Here is a 17,483-nt window from a genome sequence, read left to right as displayed (position 1 = left end):
AAGCAAAAGTCCCACTGAAATCAGTGGGAGATCTGCCTAAGAAACAAATGAGTTCAGGTCCAAAGACAACATGTTCAAGGCCTTGATCAGCCATAATGAAATTTAGAACAATGATGACTGAGACATGGAAAATAGTTTTGCTTGTAAATTTTGTTTTTATATTTAATTAAATAACTAAATCAGAACTAAGGCAGAAACTTCAAGTTTCTCTCACTATTCACTTAAATATGATAAGAATTTGAAGTAACCTTTCATTTGTGCTCATTTGTATGTAGTTAGGACAAGCCAATGGCAGAATAACAGAGAATTAAGGGATACCATTTTAGCTGTACCTGAATATGTTATGTCACAGTCTTAACACTGAATTTTTTTTTAAAATGGAAACAGAAGCGGGAGGGAGTTGCATAACATTTGAAAAGAGGCAATCACAGATATCTGTTTCAGAGTAGCAGCCGTGTTAGTCTGTATCTGTAAAAAGAAAAGGAGTACTTGTGGCACCTGAGGGACTAACAAATTTATTTGAGCATAAGCTTTTGCAAAAGCTTATGCTCAAATAAATTTGTTAGTCTCTAAGGTGCCACAAATACTCCTTTTCTTTTTACAGATATCTGTGTGATTGAAGTTGTATTTTCTGGGTTTAAAAAAGTGAATTCAGGTTACGCCCTGGTACATGGTTGTCTCCTTAAGAACATAGGAACTACCATACTGGATCAGTGGTTCACCTAGTTCAATATCCTGCATCTGATGATACCCAATACCAGATGTGTTCGAGGAAAGTGCGAGAAACCCTACAATAGGCAGATTTGTCCCCTGAGAAGTTCTTGTCCTAATCCTTAAAAGTTAGAAATTGATTTAAACTCTGAAACATGAGGTTCTATCTCCCTCTCTCCTCCCTCCACCCACTGCCCAAAACACTAACACACATAACTCTGAATATTCTTAGAAAAGTACTAATAAGCAATTTTTAAAATATCCTTGTTTGGTTTTACTCTGTTAGCTGCATAACACATTAAATTGCTCTTTAGAGAAATATATTTGACATTTTGAAGTCAGTGATTTTCTGTAAATGTTTGCATTTGTCAAAAGCTTCAAATTTTATCATCATTTAAAGCTTAATTTGAGTAATTTGTTTGAAATTAAATCTCAGTTTTATGTACATAGCCCAGCTTGGTTATGCATCTGTGTGACAATTAATCAATATACAATATTACCACCATTTACCACTTATCATATCTGTCTGAACATACTAATTTAAAAGCATCAGTTTATAAGCTTTGTCACAAAGATTTTTTTTAACCAATTTATACTTCATATAATGTTAAATAAGCTCAACAATGTAACTATTTAGTGTTAAAATATTCTAGCAAGTGGAAGGTTTTCCTTTCTAACAGATGGCGGCTGACATCAACAGTAAGCAACTTTCTTAGATTCTCTCTCCCTCTCTGTATCCTAGATACCTGCTGAAGCACTGGTGTTTAAGGCTGCTGAATCTAGAAATGTGGTTATTTAGAAATACTCAACAGATGGAGCAGAGCAAATAAAAAACGTAAGCATAATACATGGATGTGGTCTGTAAATAGTTTTAAAAGTACAGTCTTTTTCTTGACATTTGTTACTTTAATAAATATTTTCCTGGAAATAAATGTATAAATATTCTAGCATAGCTGAAGCTATATTTTGCCCCCACTTCCATCCATGTGATTACAAAAGGTATACTGAGGTGAGAATCCGGCTACACATGTTTTGCTGCTACATATATCAACTGTCTAATTTGTTATGCCAGTAATAACTGTTCTGTTACTTGACTCTCATTTAGACTAAGCCCTATTACACCATGTTGGCATCCCACCCCATGGCCTCTTTACATTGCCAGAACAGTATAGATCTGGATTAGGTCCACTCTATTTAAATAAAAAAAAGTTATCATAAATATCAAAGCTAGGATGGTCTTCAATTTTTCTTGATCATCAATTTTTTATTTTGAAAAGTGAACACATAAGATCAAAAATATATAAGCCAATTATGACGTATGTTTTTCACTGTTTTCTAGGAGAAAATGGAAACGGTTATGATTTTCCCTGGAGAGCATTAAAACCAGGACAATTAATTTACACTTATGTGCTTATCAGACTCTTCTTTCTACTGGGACAATGAAATCAAGGCCAGCTCCTTTTTAAAAAAAAGAAAAGAAAAATTAGCTAACGAGGAAGTGGAATATTCTATAAATCAAACATATGGGGGGTGGGGGAGAGGGAAACAAACAAATACCATGCCATGGATATTTCATCTGATATGTGTGTGAAGTTCTGCAGTGCAACAATTCTCAAGAACTCACACATTTGCTTGTAATTAGGCATTAATCAAAAAGGTATCCCTCTCTTTATTACTACTAGGCAGTATCATGGTGAAAAGTGTCCACTCTTGCATTAAGTTTTCCAGTTACATTCAAAATATTTTCCCTTTAAAAAGTATGCTGAAAGCATACATATACATAAATGTGGAAACAATAGTTTTACATAAATTATAGTTGCATCTATTATTTCCAAAGTGAACATTTAAGAAGTTGTTATAGGGATATGATTATCCAAAATAATACTGTAATATAATGAAAGGCTTACATATTCAATAGACAACATGATCTACAAAAAAATCTAATGGAAAGCTTGTGGTTCCTGTGCAACGCATACTCATTCATGCAAGAAACAACACGCTTTTTTTCATGTTCATTTTAACTATAACTGATAGTTCTAATTAGTGCCATTGATAGTGGCTTTAAGGCTACCACTGTCATTACCAAGTGATTTAAAAACTGCATGTGCTCCTCAAAGAAACGAGCTACAACAGGGCCACACAGCGAAATAGTTGAATTCAGTACAGTTAAATTCGCTAATCGTTTTGGATGGCCCAAAATTGCGTTTGTCAGCAAATAACTATTGATCTAAAAAGTTTACCTAGCTCTAATTAAGACCTAAATTTATAACCTTTTCCATGTAGATTTAATTGAACGTCAGTTTCAAAAGCACATACACACAATGGACTGTATTACTCTGGTGTTGCAGATGAAAATCAAAGGAAATTTTGTATGCAGACAGAAAGCAGAAGTTTGCTTGTTGCCAGTGTTTGTTATTTCTACACTTATATGTACATCCCTCCCACACTAACACACTTTAGAGAAAACTATTGTGGAAACTTTCTGTTTAGATTCTTTTTTTAAATCATTAAAATCTAAGTCTCAGTACATAAATAAAGTTATTTCATTATGCTACTGTTCTCCAGGACAAAAAACACCTGTAATTACAAGCTACTTTAAAAATGAAACAAGCACGAAAAACTAGCCAACACGCAACGCACTAGCCGACTCAGCATAAAACAAGCCCAATTTCTGCTTATTTTGAGCGCCTTTGGTATATGCTCAATTTGTTTGCAGTAACAATTCAGATATTTTTCTACAGGTAAAAATACTGCAGTTTCCCATTTGCTATTGTATTGTTTGCAGTGCCTCAAAACTAAGGACCTGACTCTGCAGACACCTAAACCTACGTGTAACTTAATTCACATGAGTAGTTCCATTAAAATCAATGGGAATGCACATGCTCAAATATACTGACATGCTCTTAAGTGTTTGCAGAATTGGGGCCTTAGTAATAGATTTAGATTTACGAGAACAAAAATTCTTAAGATAGGATAGTGTGATTTTTTTTATAAAGCTACTGACTTCCAAACTATCTATGAAGACATTGACCTCTGAATTACATTCTGCTTCATTGAGAAGAGGAAAAAAAACCTAAAAACCATGGATTCCCACAATTACACTGTTCTTTTTTAGGGTATGTTAATTAAGAAACCTATTTCTAACAATAACGAACATGCTAATTTACTTTAAAAATATGGTAAACTAATTATACTTGTCGCCTGCCCTTCTTAAGCTTCTAATCCACCAGAAAAAAAAAAATCCAACAGTGTAGTGAAAGTAAACTAAAACTCTGATCATGTTTTAGAATGAAATAAATAAAAAACCTGCATGTATCCTCTAGGCAGAGACCAAGCATAAAAACTTTCAGCCCCAAGAGATCACTATGAGCATGTGAAAACACTTAAAAAAAAATCCCAATATAAAATTAACTATAAAATTAATGTATTTTAACTTTATTATACAGTTAATTGTATGGTCTCTCTAAATTTTGGAATAAAAAGCTTCCTTTGGAAGCATGCGGCTCTACTTCCCCTTAGCACATGGGCATCCATTCTTTGCTGCATCTCTTCCGGGTCTGACCACAAGTCGCTAATCAAACTTCATGTAGAAACTGATACACAGCATTACTTAAGAGGCCTGAACCAAAGATTTGTTTTTAAGTCACAAGGAAGGCAGATTTTATATATTATAGTTTTGCTAAATTACACTTCTTGTACAGCACTCACACACTTTCACACAAATTTAAACTTGCAAAATGTACATGACAAATGTTAAACTAAGTAACATTTCTAAAAGATTTCAGCTCTAAAAAATTAGGCCAGATTCTCCCCTTACATTGGGATAGATCAAGTAATTCCATTAGTCACTGCTCTCACTTACACTGATTTTACACTGCTGTAACGCCAAAAGCTACAGCCATGTAAAATCAGCATGAGAGCAGAAACAGGCCCATCTGTCTTTTGCGTGGCACTTGAAACGACACATGTACATTATGATTAAATGAAACTGTGCAACTGCGTAAGCTTTACTCATGCGTCATCTTGCTGAACCTCAACTTGACACCCCTTGGTACATTAAATATGATGTCAGAAGTCACTAAGACATACTCATCCCAAAATATGGGAGAGTTTTAGGAGCGTTGGTTTTTTAGGGGGGAGGGGTAGGGGGTTGTAAGGGAGAGAAACAGCAGCTGGCCTGCTTATTTCAAAACATGATTTGTTTGTATTTGGAATCACATGTGGGTTTTTTTTTTAAGTTACAATATTTCTGTATTAATTAAATAATCTCATTTAATAAAAAAGTGGGTGGGGCTAAGATTCATTAATTCTAATAATGTGTAATCTGTTTGGCCACTGTTTAGCTTTCTCCTGAATTTATCAATATTGTTTCCCTGCACAAATTCTCAAAAGCAAGTGATTGGATTTGTTGGACCGTTTTCTTTACGACAGAATATGTAAGTGTTGCTAAATCAACTAACACCACCTGTGAAACCTCCAGCAGTTGTACAAAGAACAGGCAAAAACCAATGTTTGCAAGCAATCGCAATTTCTTTCTAAAGTTTAGGAATCTGCAAACATTTCTACCCGCTGGGGAAGGAAAAACGATAGCCCTGGGAATGTGGGCTTTTAAAAGGGAAACCATGAAACAGCTCATAAGTTTCATCTCCTCAGCATATATTACTCAAATGCAGCGTTTCTAACAGGATAATTAACATTAACCTTAGGTCACCTTGCAACAGTGTAACCGACACTTTGTTTTCATTGCCCTGAGTGTAAAGCAACGGTAGCTTCCTTTGTGAACTTTCCTCCATTCCGCTCCGTGTCACATTAGTACTAGCGGTCCAGCTCCAGGATCGAGGCCTCACTGAACTCTCTGTCAGTTGGCTGCAGTGTCAACCAGTGACAAGGGGGAATCTGCTCGCAGGCTCAGCAGCTGCCCCCTCGCAAAGGATGCACCGCTCCCGCGGTTTCAATGGGGCCCTGCTCGCGCGCGCAATCTGTACACAAAAGGGGCGTGGGGGGGGGCCGCGAAACTTTGGCAAGAGTTGAGTTGAGACTCCTCCTCCTTCCCCTGACCCGGACTCCTGGCAGCGGGGGCCTGGGCGGGGGCTGAGCAGCTCCTGCGAGAGCCAAGGCGCCCGGGGCTGCGCGCGTGGGGCGCGCCAGGTGGCAGCGGCACACGTGTGTGTGTGTGTGTGTGCGCGCGCGGCCCGCCAGGCGTGTTGCACCCAGCCCCGCGCGCCAGGGGGCGGGCGCGCTCCCCTCCCTCCCTCCCTCCCGCGGGGCGCTCACCTCCATCCCCGTAGGTCTCCACGCCGTAGCCGTCCTGCAGCCCGTTGCTCCAGGTGCCCTCGTAGCGGGCCGGGGTGCTGAGGCTCTGCCGCACCCCGTAGCGCCCCTTGAAGCCGTGCGACCACTCGCCCCGGTACATCCACCTGCCCTTGGTCTCCACGCCCAGCCCGTGGCGCTTGCCCTGCGCCCAGTAGCCCTGGTAGGTGTTGCCGCTGGGCCAGGTGTAGCCGCCCACCACCTCGAAGCCGTGGGACCAGGAGCCCGCGTACTCGCCCTGCCCCTTGGGCCCGGTGCAGATGCCGTGCCCGTGGGCTTTGCCCTCCTCCCAGCCGCCGCAGTAGGTGCCGCCATCGTCGAAGTCGAACCTGCCGCCCGTCATTCAGGGGAGCGCGGGGCGAGCTCGGCTCCTTCGGTCCGCTGCTGCCGCCGCCGCCGCCGGGCTCCGGGCGCTGCGCTGCGCTCCCCGCGGCCCCTCCGCTTCCAGCGCCCCGCGCGGCAGGACTGCCAGGGCTCCTCCGCCGGCGCCCCGGAGCTCGGCGCCAGCGCCGCCCCCCGCCCCTCCCCCGCAGCCCGCCCCTCCCCCGGCTCGCACACCCGGAGGCGGCGGCAGCGGCGGTGGGGGCCGGAGCCCGGCACCCCCACCAGAGGGGTCGGCGCGCCCGCTCCTGCCCCCCGCGGGTGCCGGGGTGAGCCGAGCGTGTGGGCGCCAGAGGCGCGTGTAGGGTGAGCTCTGCTTAGGTGCCAGCGTTCCCGTGTGCAGGTGCGCTGGGGGCAGCGCTCGCAGTGCGGGACGGGTGCTGGTAGGTGAGTGTCTGTGCGCGAGCATCGGGCTATGCAGGGGTGTGTGCTGGCTGCAAGCATGTACCGGATGTGGGAGAATACAGCTCTGGCTCTGCGAAGATTTGTAGGTACGTGTTAATCTAGTTTGGTAGTTACTTATATAGTATCTGTAGCTGCCTGCGGAAAGGACACAGTGTTGGAAAGGGTGTGTGGGGGGGGAGGAGGCGGATGCATATGTGACCGTAAATATTTATGCATGTGTGTTTTTATAGATAATGCACTAAGAGGATTCTGGGGGCAGCCTCTCTGTCTTGAAGGTGGTAGCAATGCCCCCCGTTAGAGAATGGTTTAACTTTACCAACATGCTCAAACATATTCCAAGTTTATAATTCTTCTTTGCACTTCTCAGAGCTTTATGTTTGGTCCCAGGAGCTAATGTTTTCTGAGTAAAGCTGAGCTGAGTTGTGGTACTTTATCTCATCTTAAACAGCATGGAAGACCCACCCTCACTGCAGTGCTAAGAAATACTGTGCCAAACTGACAATAGTTTCAGGAAGTGAGGTCTAGGAGTATGGGGCACAGGATACTGTAGTTGTATTTTTGATTTTTCAAAGACATAATGATGTCACCTTTTAAAAAGTCTCACATTATGCCTTTAATTTGATGGCCTTTGGATGACTGGTTAGCTTCAAGTACTGCCAAGCACTCTTCACCAGACATTTGGTAATCAGATAAAAATATAAGGGAAGTGACAAGAGGTGGCACAAAAGCACTGGACAAGATTTAGTGGAGAAGGAACTGGAAATTGTGGTTGGTCATATCTCAGAACTGTGGGGATTGATGTTTCCTGAAACCTTAGTTTCACGTTCTTTTAAAGTTACAGACAGGTTGAAAGAACATTTTAAAGCAAACTTTTCACTGCAAAGGGTGTTTGAGGAAGTTATGAGATGTGTATATATATACTCCCACATCCCAGTTTCATCTCCTGTGATATGTGACCTCCTATTCTGATAGAGCAGAATTAAAGAAAAAAAAAGAGTGGTTTGATTGGGGGGCTTGGATCAGTGTTCACGTCACAGTCCCCGCCCATCAGTACCCGGCCCACGCTGGGGAAGCTAATGATCCAACCAGCAGACCAAATTCAGTGATGAGTCCTGGTCACATGCCACCTGAGGCATGTTGCACATATGCTAAGAAGAGTGTTTTGGTTAAGCAATGTCTAAAATAAATTATTAATAGAAACTACAGATTATTATAAGCAAAAACCTTAATGCCAGGTGAAAAAATTGAAAAAAAAAAATCAGGAACTGAAAGAGTAACAGCCAGGACACACCCATTAAGCTAAATTAAGCCCAAGAGTAAGCCAGTGTAGCTCCATTTTCTTAAATCTACACTAACTGAAAATATTAAACCTATATAATGTTGCTGAGTTAACACTACTGTTCAGGCTTTCTTTCACAAATTTACAACCTTATGGTTGTATTGAGTTGCACGACTGTAATGAATTTCACAAGTAATTATGAATTAATATAATTATTTCTAACTATATTAAATATTTTTGTCTAAGTTATCAGAGGTCTGTTTCTTACTGAGGACTAGATACCTGTGACATTTCAAGCTGTGAAATTCAGCTACGGTTTTAATTGTGAACAACAAAAAGTGGTGGGTTTTTTTTTTGTCATTCATGTACTGGGGACTATAATTATTACATAGTACCATAAGAGTACACTTGGCTCTATAGAGTGATAATATAGTAAGTAAAGACCTTAAACTATGGAATCTGGAGAACAGTGGTGACCAATTTACAAGCGACAACAGTCTGATTGAAATGCTAGTAAATAAATACAACTATGATATAGTTGGCATCACAGAGACTTGGTGGGGCAATACGCATTACTGGAATATTGGTATAGAAGGGTACAGCTTGCTCAGGAAGGACAGGCAGGGGAAAAAGAGGAGGTGTTGCCTTATATATTAAAAATGTATACTCCTGGACTGAGATTGACATGGAAATAAGAGACAGACTTGTTGAAAGTCTCTGGATAAGGATAAAAGAGGTAAAAAACAAAGGTGATGTCATGACAGGGGCCTACTACAGACCACCTAACCAGGAAGAAGAGGTGGATGAGGCTTTTTTAAAACAACTAACAAAATCATCCAAAGCACAGGACTTGGTGGTGATGGGGGACTTCAACTACTCAGATATCTGTTTGGAAAATAACACAGCAGGGCACAGATTATCCAAGAAGTTCTTGGAATGTAGTGGAAATAATTTTTTATTTCAGAAGGCAGAGAAAGCTACTAGGGGAGAGGCTGTTCTAGATTTGATTTTGACAAATAAGGAGGAACTGGTTGAGAATTTGAAAGTGGAAGGCAGCTTGGGTGAAAGTGATCATGAAATGGTAGAGTTCATGATTCTAAAGAATGGTAAGAGGGAGAACAGCAAAATAAAGACAATAGATTTCAAGAAAGCAGACTTTAGCAAACTCAGGAAGTTGGTAGGTCAGATCCCATGGGAAGCAAGTCAAAGGGGAAAGTTGGCAGTTTTTCAGAGAGATGTTATTAAGGGCACAAGAGCAAACTATCCCACTGCATAGGAAAGATAGGAAGTATGGCAAGAGACCACACTGGTTTAACCAGGAGATTTTCAATGATCTAAAAATCAAAAGAGTGCTACAAAAAGTGGAAACTGGGTCAAATGACAAAGTATGAATATAAACAAACACAATTATGTGGGGACAAAATTAGAAAGGCTGAGGCACAAAACGAGATCAAACCAGCTAGAGACATAAAGGGTAACAAGAAAACATTCTACATATACATTAGAAGCAAGAGGAAGACCAAGGACAAGGTAGGCCCATTACTCAATGAAAGGGAAAAAACAATAACAGAAAATGTGGAAATGGCAGAGGTGCTTAATGATTTCTTTGTTTCAATTTTCACCAAGAAGATTGGGGGTGATTAGACATCTAACATAGTGAATGCCGGTGAAAATAAGGTAGGATCAGAGGCTAAAATAGGGAAAGAACAAGGTAAAAATTACTTAGACAAGTCTTCAGGTCACCAGGGCCTGATGAAATTCATCCTAAAATACACAAGGAACTGACTGAGGAGATGTCTGAGCCATTGTCTTTAAAAAGTCATGGAAGATGGGAGAGATTCCAGAAGACTGGAAAAGGGCAAGTATAGTGCCCATCTACAAAAAGAAAATAAAAGACAACCTGGAGAATTACAGACCAGTCAGCTTAACTTCTGTACTCGGAAAGATAATGGAGCAAATAATTAAGCAATCAATTTGCAAACAGCTAGAAGATAATAAGGTGATAAATAACAGTCAGCATGGATTTGTCAAGAACAAATTGTGTCAAACCAATCTGGTAGCTTTCTTTGACAGGTTAACAAGCCTTGTGGATAGCGGGGATGTGGTATATCTTGACTTTAGTAAAGCTTTTGGTACTGTCTTGCATGACCTTCTCATAAACAAACTAGGGAAATGCAATCTAGATGGAGCTACTATATGGTGGGTGCATAACTAGTTGGAAAACTGTGCCCAGAGAGTAGTTATCCGTGGTTCACAGTCATGCTGGAAGGGCAAAATGAGTGAGGTCCCACAGGGGTCAGTTCTGGGTCCAGTTGTGTTCAATATCTTCATTAATGATTTAAATAATGGCATAGAGTGTACACTTATAATGTTTGCAGATGATACCAAGCTGGGAGGGGTTGCAAGTGCTTTGAAGGATAGAATTATAGTTCAAAATGATCTGGGCAAACTGGAGAAATGGTCTGAAATAAACCAGATGAAATTCAATAAGGACAAATGCAAAGTACTCCATTTAGGAAGGAACAATCAGTTGCACACAGACAACATGGGAAATGACTGCCTATGAAGGAGTACTGTGGAAAGGGATCTGGGGGTGTCATAAATATAAAGGGAAGGGTAAACACCTTTAAAATCCCTCCTGGCTTGAGGAAAAACCCTTTCACCTGTAAAGGGTTAAGAAGCTAGGATAACCTCACTGGCACCTGACCACAATGACCATTGAGGAGACAAGATACTTTCAAAGCTGGAGGGCGGGGGAGAAACAAAGGGTCTGTGTCTGTCTGTGTGATGCTTTGGCCGGGGACAGAACAGGAATGGAGTCTTAGAACTTAGTTAGTAATCTAGCTAGATATGCGTTAGACTCTGTTTTCTTTAAATGGCTGAGAAAATAAGCTGTGCTGAATGGAATGGATATTCCTGTTTTTGTGTTTTTTTGTAACTTAAGGTTTTGCCTAGAGGGATTCTCTATGTTTTGAATCTAATCACCCTGTAAGGTATTTACCATCCTGATTTTACAGAGGTGATTCTTTTTACTTTCTCTTCTATTAAAATTCTTCTTTTAAGAAACTGAATGTTTTTTCATTGTTCTTAAGATCCAAGGGTTTGGGTCTCTGGTCACCTATGCAAATTAGTGAGGATTTTTACCAAATCTTCCCCAGAAAAAAAAAAGGGGGGGGGGCGGGAAGATTTGGGATATTCTGGGGAGAAAGATGTTTCCAAACGAACTCTTTCTCAGTAACCGGTGTTAGACATTTGGTGGTGGCAGCGAAAGTCCAAGGGCAAAAGGTAAAATAGTTTGTACCTTGGGGAAGTTTTAACCTAAGCTGATAAAAGTAAGCTTTGGAGGTTTTCATGCAGGTCCCCACATCTGTACCCTAGCGTTCAGAATGGGGAAGGAACCTTGACAGGGGATCATAGTGGACCACAAGCTAAATATGAGTCAACCATGTAACACTGGTGGGGGAAAAAAGTGAACATCATTCTGGGACGTATTAATAGGAATGTTGTAAGTAAGGCACAAGAAGTAATTCTTCCGCTCTACTCCATGGTAATTCAGCCTCAACTGGAGTATTGTGTCCAGTTCTGGGCGCCAGATTTCAGGAAAGATGTGGACAAATTGGAGAAAGTCCAGAGAAGAGCAACAAAAATGATTAAATGTCTAGAAAACATGGCCTATGAGGGAAGATTGAAAAAACTGGGTTTGTTTAATCTGGAAAAGAGAAGACTGAGAGGGGACACAATAACAGTTTTCAAGTTCATAAAAAGTTGTTACAAGGAAGAGGGAGAAAAATTGTTCTTCTTAACCGCTGAGGATAGGACAAGAAGCAATGGGCTTAAATTGCAGCAAGGGAGGTTTAGGTTGAACATTAGGAAAAATTTCCTGTCAGGGTGGTTAAGCACTGGAATAAATTGCCTAGGGAGGTTGTGGAATCTTCATCATTAGAGATTTTTAAGAGCAGGAGTGGTCTAGATCAGGAGTGGGCAAACCCTTCAGGGCTTTGGATCTGGCCTGCGGGATTGCCACCCCTGTGGTGCCTCGGGGTTAAGGCCGGGGGGGGGGAGGCAGAGGGCTCTGTGCGTTGCCCTCACCTGCAGGCACTGCCCCCTGCAGTTCCCATTGGCCAGGAACAGGGAACCACGGCAGGGACGTGGTGCTGGGAGTGGCACGGGGCTAGGGCAGGCAGGGAGCCTGCTTTAGCCCTGTTGCGCACCACAGCCACCCTGGAGCTGTTCCAGGTAAGTGGCGCCAGGTCAGAGCCTGCACCCCAAACCCCTCCTGAACCCAGCACCCCAACCCCCTGCCTTGATCCCCCTGCTGCACCCCGCACTCTTCCTGCCTCCCAACCCCTTGCCCTGAGCCCCCTCCCACACGTTGCACCCCGCCCTGCACCCCACTCCCTGTCCTGAGCCCCCCCGCACTTTGCACCCCCTCTTGCACCCCAGCCCCCTGCCCTGAGCACCCTCATATGCCCTGCACCCCTACCCCTTGCCCTGAGCCCCTTCCTGCACACTGCACTCCCTCCCATACCCCTGCCCCAGCCCTACATTCACGGCTCTGCTTGTAATTTCCCCACCCAGATGTGGCCCTTGGGCCAAAAAGTTTGCCCACCCTTTGTCTAGATAATACTTAGTCCTGCCATGAGTGCCCTTCCAGTCCTATGATTCTGTGATTTGGAGCACATCACTGGACATCAGCAATACCAGGAGAGAGGAGCTGGAGTGTCATTGAGAATCAAAGTCGGGAAAGTCACTAAATTACTTCTCTGTTGGATTGTATTTACTGAGGGACAACCTATCCTAAATTCTCAATTACTGAGGGAAAATCTACACTCATTGCTATATTTGCTTTCCATAAGCCACTGTTAGTATAACTTTTTATGAGTGATGTACTCAAATATTTGGATACTAATATTTGTAACTATCATTACATTTATTAGTATAAATATGGGATATTGCAAATAATGTACTATATGTATTTTTTGACTTTTAAAATAAAACTTTGAGATAATTTAAGCATTATACCCAGATATATAGATACTCTTTCCTTAACCTATGTATTAAATAATATTAACATTAGCTTTAATAAAAAAAAAATTTAAATGTCAGTCTCTTCTTTGTCCTGAATGATCTTAATAGTGTAGTAACACAGACTTTTCTAACTTTCCATGTAAATAAAAAGCATTGGATTCTTGTGTCTGGGCTACATTAAAAGAAATTAGGTTTCCCTGCAGTGACATCATGCAATAATCTTTTCATTGTGATTAAGGCATATTATTGTTTGTGGTCCTAGGTTAGATTAAACTGATTTTTAAAGACACATTAGATTTTGTTTAGTTTTTCCTTCTTCATGCTGCCACTGCAGGGCAGATTTAAGGTTGTTTGTAAGTGCCTTTTGTAGCCAGGCAAGGTACTAACAAACTTCAACAGGATTTTATTTTTTAAAGTGGAAACCTCTTTTCCAAGCTGCTGTTGCATCCTCAGTAGCACTCCCTCAGCCTCTTCAACTCCTCCCCACTCCTTCCTGTTTCCTGTCCTTTCAGACTCCCAACAGCCCGTGCTCCCAGTTCTAATAATTACAAGCAACATCTAAACACCACATTCCCTCCTCTCTTAAGAAACTCTCCCAATTACAATAAACATTATTCTAACCACAGGAACAAATAGGAAACAAGGCACTGTACTGTTGACAGAAATATTACACTAAAAACACTATAGATAATACATCAGGTGGTCGTCTGGGTCTGGGTCTCAAGCTCCGGTTCCAGTGCAATGTCTTGTTGTGTTGATACTATGGTGAAATCATCCAATGCAGACTGGGTGTTGGCATAATCTCCTCTTGGTGCATAGGCAGGTGCAGGATAAGAAGCATTCCATACCCGCCCATCAGAAAGTAGGTGTAAGGTCCCTTCTTCTCTATGATTTTAATAGGAGCTGTGAATTTATGGTCCCCTTTGTGTAAAATTCCAGGTTTTCGTATTCTTACGAGGGAAACACACTGAAACTTTGGTTCCTTAGCACCCCGCCGCCTGTCTGTGAAAGCCTTATACTTTGCTTGGTTCTGTTCAACTGTTTTTCTCACATCATCCTCGGTTGGGGCCTCAGGTCGTGCCTTTAAAAATCCAGTAATGTTCAGTTTAGTATTCATCTGTTTCCCTTGCAGTAACTCTGCGGGTGATCTTTGCATTGTGGCACATGATGTAGCCCGGCATGCTTGCAAGAAATCAGTAGTGAAAGTTATCCACAATCGCCCATCCAGTTTAGCTGTTTGCAAACTCTCTTTCAAACTTCTGTTAAATCATTCGATTTCCCCATTGGCTTGAGGGTAGTATAGGGATAACCTTCTGTGTAAAATGTTCCTCTCTGCTAGAAAAATTTCAAACTCCAGGGAAGTAAATTGACTACCATTATCTGAAACCAGTTCTTTGGGGTTACCTTCCCTCCTAAAAACTGAAGAGAGGAGCTTGATTACTGTAGCAGAAGAGATTTGCAATGTAAACGCTACCTCAGGCCATTTACTGAAATAGTCTATTAAGGTGATGGCATAACGGCAGTCAATTGGAGCAGTATCAAAGGGTCCTACAATGTCAATCGCCACTTTTTCCCATGCAGATTCAGAAAAAGGAACAGGCTGTAATGGAGGGGTACATGTCACTGTTGTCTTATCATGCATTTGGGAAGTGACACAGGATTTTATGAGTGCTTCAGTTTGAGAGTCCACCGCTGGCCACCAATACAGATCCTGTAGTCGTTGTTTGGTTCTGACAATTCCTTGATGAGTATTGTGTGCCAGGTATATGAGTTTTGACTGTAATTCTTCTGGCACAAGTAGCCGGTGTGTACCTCATAGCACACAGCCATCGAGCAAAGAAAGTTCATCCCAAACTCTAAAATAAAGCAGCAAAACTGGGTCAAGGTTTTTAGGGTTACTGGGCCATCTCTTTATCAGAAATTCCCATAGTTTTTGTTGAATTGGACACGCTGAACAAGCAGCTTGAAATTGTCTCTTGTAACTGCAGTGAGAGTGCTTGTAATAAGCACAACTACTACATCCTCATCCTTCGGTGGACCATCTGGTGAAGGCAAAGGCAGGTGAGAAAGGCAATCAGCTACCACATTTTGGTTTCCAGGCTTATATTCCAGTTCATAATTGAAAGAGAGTAGTCTTGCAGACCATCTAGCAATACGATATCCTGCTCTTCCCTGTCCTTTCGTGATGAGCAACGTCGTCAAAGGGCTGTGGTCTGTGTGCAACTTGAACGTGCGGCTCCACAGGTAAGTTCTCTATTTTTCAGTAGCCCAGACACAAGCAAGTGCTTCTTTTTTGACTGTAGAATATTTTCTCTCAGCATTACTTAGTGTCCTTGAAGCAAATGCAACAGTCCTCTCTATGTTGTCCTCATGAAGTTGTGTGAGGACAGCCCCAAGTCCATAATCAGAAGCATCAGTAGTTACAATTGTGGGCAATGCAGGACTGAATAGTGCAAGTACTGGACTATGTACAATCAAGTCTTTCACCGTTTTGAAACTAGCTTGTGCATCCGTTGTCCACACTAAGATTGAACTTCGCTGTAGTAATTCTCGTAACAGTTCAATGACAGATACATAATTGGGAATGAATTTTGCATACCAGGAGGTAAGACCCGAGAAGGAACGTAACGTTTGCAAATCTGTTGGAGGAGGAGCATTTGCAATTGCCAGGATATGAGCCGGATCAGGTTTTAGTCCAGCCTGTGAAATTGTATGCCCCAGAAAGGAGAGTTCAGTTTGTCTAAATTTGCATTTGGACCTATTGAGCTTGAGGCCTGCTTTGCTGATGCAGTTCAGTACAGACTGCAGGTTATGCTCCTCCGAAGTATTTCCAAACACGATAATATCATCCAAATAGCACTGAACTCCATGTTGATTCTTCAAAATCAATGACGTCATTGTTTGGAAGGCACTTGGGTCTGATGCGAGACTGTATGGAACACGTTTAAAATGGAATAGTCCCTCATGTGTAATAAAAATGCTGTGAGGTCTCTGCTATCTTCATGCAATAAATCTGGTGGTATGCGCTCTGCAACTCAAGAGTAGAAAACATCTTTTCTCCATGGAGTTCTGCAAATACTACTTCTGTGTGAGGAAGAGGATGGCTGTCAATCACAATAGCTTTATTTGGCTCCCTTAAGTCCACACAAGGTGAATGCCTCTACCCTTCTTCTGCGTCACTACTATAGGTGAAACCCATTCTGAGGAGTTAACCTCTTCAATAATGTCTTCTTGAACAAGTTTTCTAAGTTCCTCTGAAACAGCTTCCCTGACTGAAAATGGTAAGCGCCGTAATTTTTGTCGTACAGGCATCACATTATTCCGCATTTTAACTTTATGCGGAAACCCATAAGTACAGCCGAGTTTCTGCTCAACCTGGTGTTGGGTCTCAGCTGAAAATGGTGTATGTACCGCAAGAGTGCTTTGCTGAGGAAGATCAATTCATCCATTAACTACCCTGAGATTTAAAGCAGCCAATAAATCTCTGCCAAGGATAGGGGTGCGCCTTTGTGGACAATGTAGAACTCTGCAGTTACACAACAATCACCAAAAGTAACTATTGCTGGCAGGCAGCCACGTACTAGAATATGTTTTTTCAAATAGCCCACCAAGTGAAGCTTGGGTTCAGTAAGAGGCACATCTTTAAAGTAATGCAAATAGATGGAATCAGGTAGTATAGATACTGCTGAGCCAGTGTCCAACATTAGCAGAATAGAGTGCCTGACGGTATGGTGGAAACATTTACCGTGCACTTTATTTGTTCTGGAATATGTGCAGTAGTGATTTTGTCCACGCTCAGCACAGTAACATCTGGTATTGTAACTGCATGCACCTGTTGACTGAACTGGATGCTGCGACATACTTTAGCAAAATGCCCAATCTTTTTACAGTGATTGCACTGAGCTACTTTTGCCGGACATCCTCTGTAGCTTGGGAGGTTTTGTGGGGATCCACAGTGAAAGCATGCTTTTACTGTATTTTGAATTTGCTGATTTGGTGGTTTTTCATTAGTTTTCCTCTTGTAATTGTTTGTCTGCAGCGATAGTGAATTTTTCTGCAAAGAAGTCACAGCTTGGACTGTGCCTTCTGTATCCATGCTCATTATTTTGGCTTCAGCTGTAGCTGATGCAATCTGGGTAGCAATGGTTATTGCTTTTTCTAGTGTAAGTTGTGGTTCTAGAAGTAAACGTTGTCTTACAAGAAGCATGGTTGTTTTCTCACTGAGCTGGTCTCTAATCATCTCATCTGCCATATTCCCAAAGGCACAAGTTACAATCAGACTCCTCAGGGAAGCAATATACTGCATTATAGTCTCCCCTGGTTTCTGCTCACGCTGGTCAAATCTGTAGCGATTAGCTACTACGTTCAC

At 41.9% G+C, this 17,483-nt stretch overlaps 2 protein-coding genes across 15 annotated transcripts in view; one reads left to right on the top strand and one right to left on the bottom strand.

The window, feature by feature from the left end:
• JPH1 (junctophilin 1) overlaps positions 1-6,474 on the bottom strand; it is a 146,551-nt gene extending 140,077 nt beyond the window's left edge. For all 9 annotated transcript variants that reach the window (XR_013345123.1, XM_077810116.1, XM_077810115.1 and 6 more), the window contains exon 1: positions 5,986-6,474. Coding sequence is in view for 8 of the 9 variants with exons in the window: in XM_077810116.1 (XP_077666242.1) it covers positions 5,986-6,364 (379 nt within the window). In the remaining variant the exon portion in view is untranslated. The remainder of the gene's footprint in view (positions 1-5,985) is intronic.
• A 104-nt stretch (positions 6,475-6,578) lies between these two features.
• Positions 6,579-17,483, top strand: part of GDAP1 (ganglioside induced differentiation associated protein 1) — a 54,711-nt gene continuing 43,806 nt past the window's right edge. For 3 of the 6 annotated variants that reach the window (XM_077810111.1, XM_077810109.1, XM_077810105.1), the window contains exon 1: positions 6,579-6,893. The gene's annotated coding sequence lies outside the window, so the exon portion shown is untranslated. The remainder of the gene's footprint in view (positions 6,894-17,483) is intronic. The other 3 variants (XM_077810110.1, XM_077810106.1, XM_077810108.1) reach the window with 2 other exon arrangements.

Source organism: Eretmochelys imbricata, chromosome 2 (assembly GCF_965152235.1).
Source record: "Eretmochelys imbricata isolate rEreImb1 chromosome 2, rEreImb1.hap1, whole genome shotgun sequence".
Lineage (NCBI taxonomy): Eukaryota > Metazoa > Chordata > Testudines > Cheloniidae > Eretmochelys > Eretmochelys imbricata.
The sequence above is the reverse complement of the archived record's forward strand: the minus strand, read 5'-3'. Positions and strand labels throughout refer to the sequence as shown.